The 1405-nt window shown below is 41.3% G+C and overlaps 1 protein-coding gene across 1 annotated transcript in view; it reads left to right on the forward strand.

Moving 5' to 3' along the window:
• Positions 1-788: 788 nt before the first annotated feature.
• LOC115275889 (olfactory receptor 13F1-like) overlaps positions 789-1405 on the forward strand; it is a 948-nt gene continuing 331 nt past the window's right edge. Inside the window, exon 1 of the mRNA XM_029919644.1 lies at positions 789-1405. This exon is cut by the window's right edge and continues 331 nt beyond it. Within this exon, the coding sequence (XP_029775504.1) occupies positions 789-1405 (617 nt within the window).

Below are 1405 nucleotides of genomic sequence, written 5' to 3' on the forward strand. Positions count from 1 at the left end.
GGTGGTGATGGTGGAGGGCACTTGAGGGGAAGAGCACTGGGTGTTGTATGGAAAACAATTTGACAATAAAATATTATGGAAAAAAAATAAAGTACAGATTGCAACCCCCCCCAAAAAAAAGACTAATGCATTTTTTTAAAAAAGTTTATTTACCAGTTTTGAGAGATAGAGAGAGGGAGAGAGAGAAAGCAGATGAGAGGTAGAGAGAGGAAATGAAAGTGAATCCCAAGCTGTCTCCACACTACCAGTGTGGAGCCTGACATGGGGCTTGAAAAGAACTGATATGGGGCTTGAACTCACAAATCATGAGATCATGACCCAAGCCAAAACTGAGTCAGTTACTCAATGACCTGAGCCACCCAGGTGTGCCAGGTATAATGCCTTTTTAAAAAATTAAACCAAGTTTCACAATGTAAGACTGATTAGTGTTCCTAACATAGAGTTAGGATTCTTACCCTCTGTGTTCCCCTAGCACTCTAGGGGCACAATTATATCATATTATTGTAATTATTTATTTACTTGACTGTGTGATGTGTTAACATGAGTTGCCTGACAGCAATTTTTTACCTAATTCAAAGAGCTCTTTGGTGACTTGTAGTGTATTCAATGAATGAATGAATGAATGAATGAATGAATGAATAATTAATATGGTATTGCCAGAATAATGATTCTTTTAACAAACCCCTAACAAAAAACCCTAAAACCCCTTGAAAATTGGTAAAATTTAATTTATATATATATGTATATATGCAATTTATATTTTTATTCACTACTACAGATAAACAAAAATGCATAAAATAGTCAAGACAAACCGGACACTCATTTCTAATTTTATTTTCCTGGGATTTTCTCACTATCCCAAAGTTGAGGTCATCATATTTGTGCTGTGCTTGCTGATGTACCTGACCACCCTGCTGGGTAATACCATCTTGATCTTCATCACCGTCCTGGATTCCCACCTACACAAACCCATGTACTTCTTCCTCAGCAACCTGTCCTTTTTAGACATCTGGTACACCTCTTCTGCTCTCACTCCAATGCTGACAAACTTTGTTTCAGGGAAGAACACCATCTCATTCTCAGGATGTGCCGCTCAGATGTACTTCTCTCTTGCCATGGGCTCCACTGAGTGCGTGCTCCTGTCCACGATGGCGTATGACCGGTACGTGGCCATCTGCAACCCCCTGAGATACCCCATCATCATGAACAAGAGGGTCTGTGTGCAGATTGCAGCTGGCTCCTGGATGACAGGCTGCCTCACCGCCCTGGTGGAAGCCGTATCTGTGCTGCAGCTGTCTCTGTGTGGAAATAGCACCATCAATCACTTCACTTGTGAAATTCTGGCTGTCTTGAACCTGGCTTGTGTGGATACTTCCAGGGTGCAGTTAGTCATGCTGGTGATCAG

This window comes from Suricata suricatta, chromosome 13 (assembly GCF_006229205.1).
Source record: "Suricata suricatta isolate VVHF042 chromosome 13, meerkat_22Aug2017_6uvM2_HiC, whole genome shotgun sequence".
NCBI lineage: Eukaryota > Metazoa > Chordata > Mammalia > Carnivora > Herpestidae > Suricata > Suricata suricatta.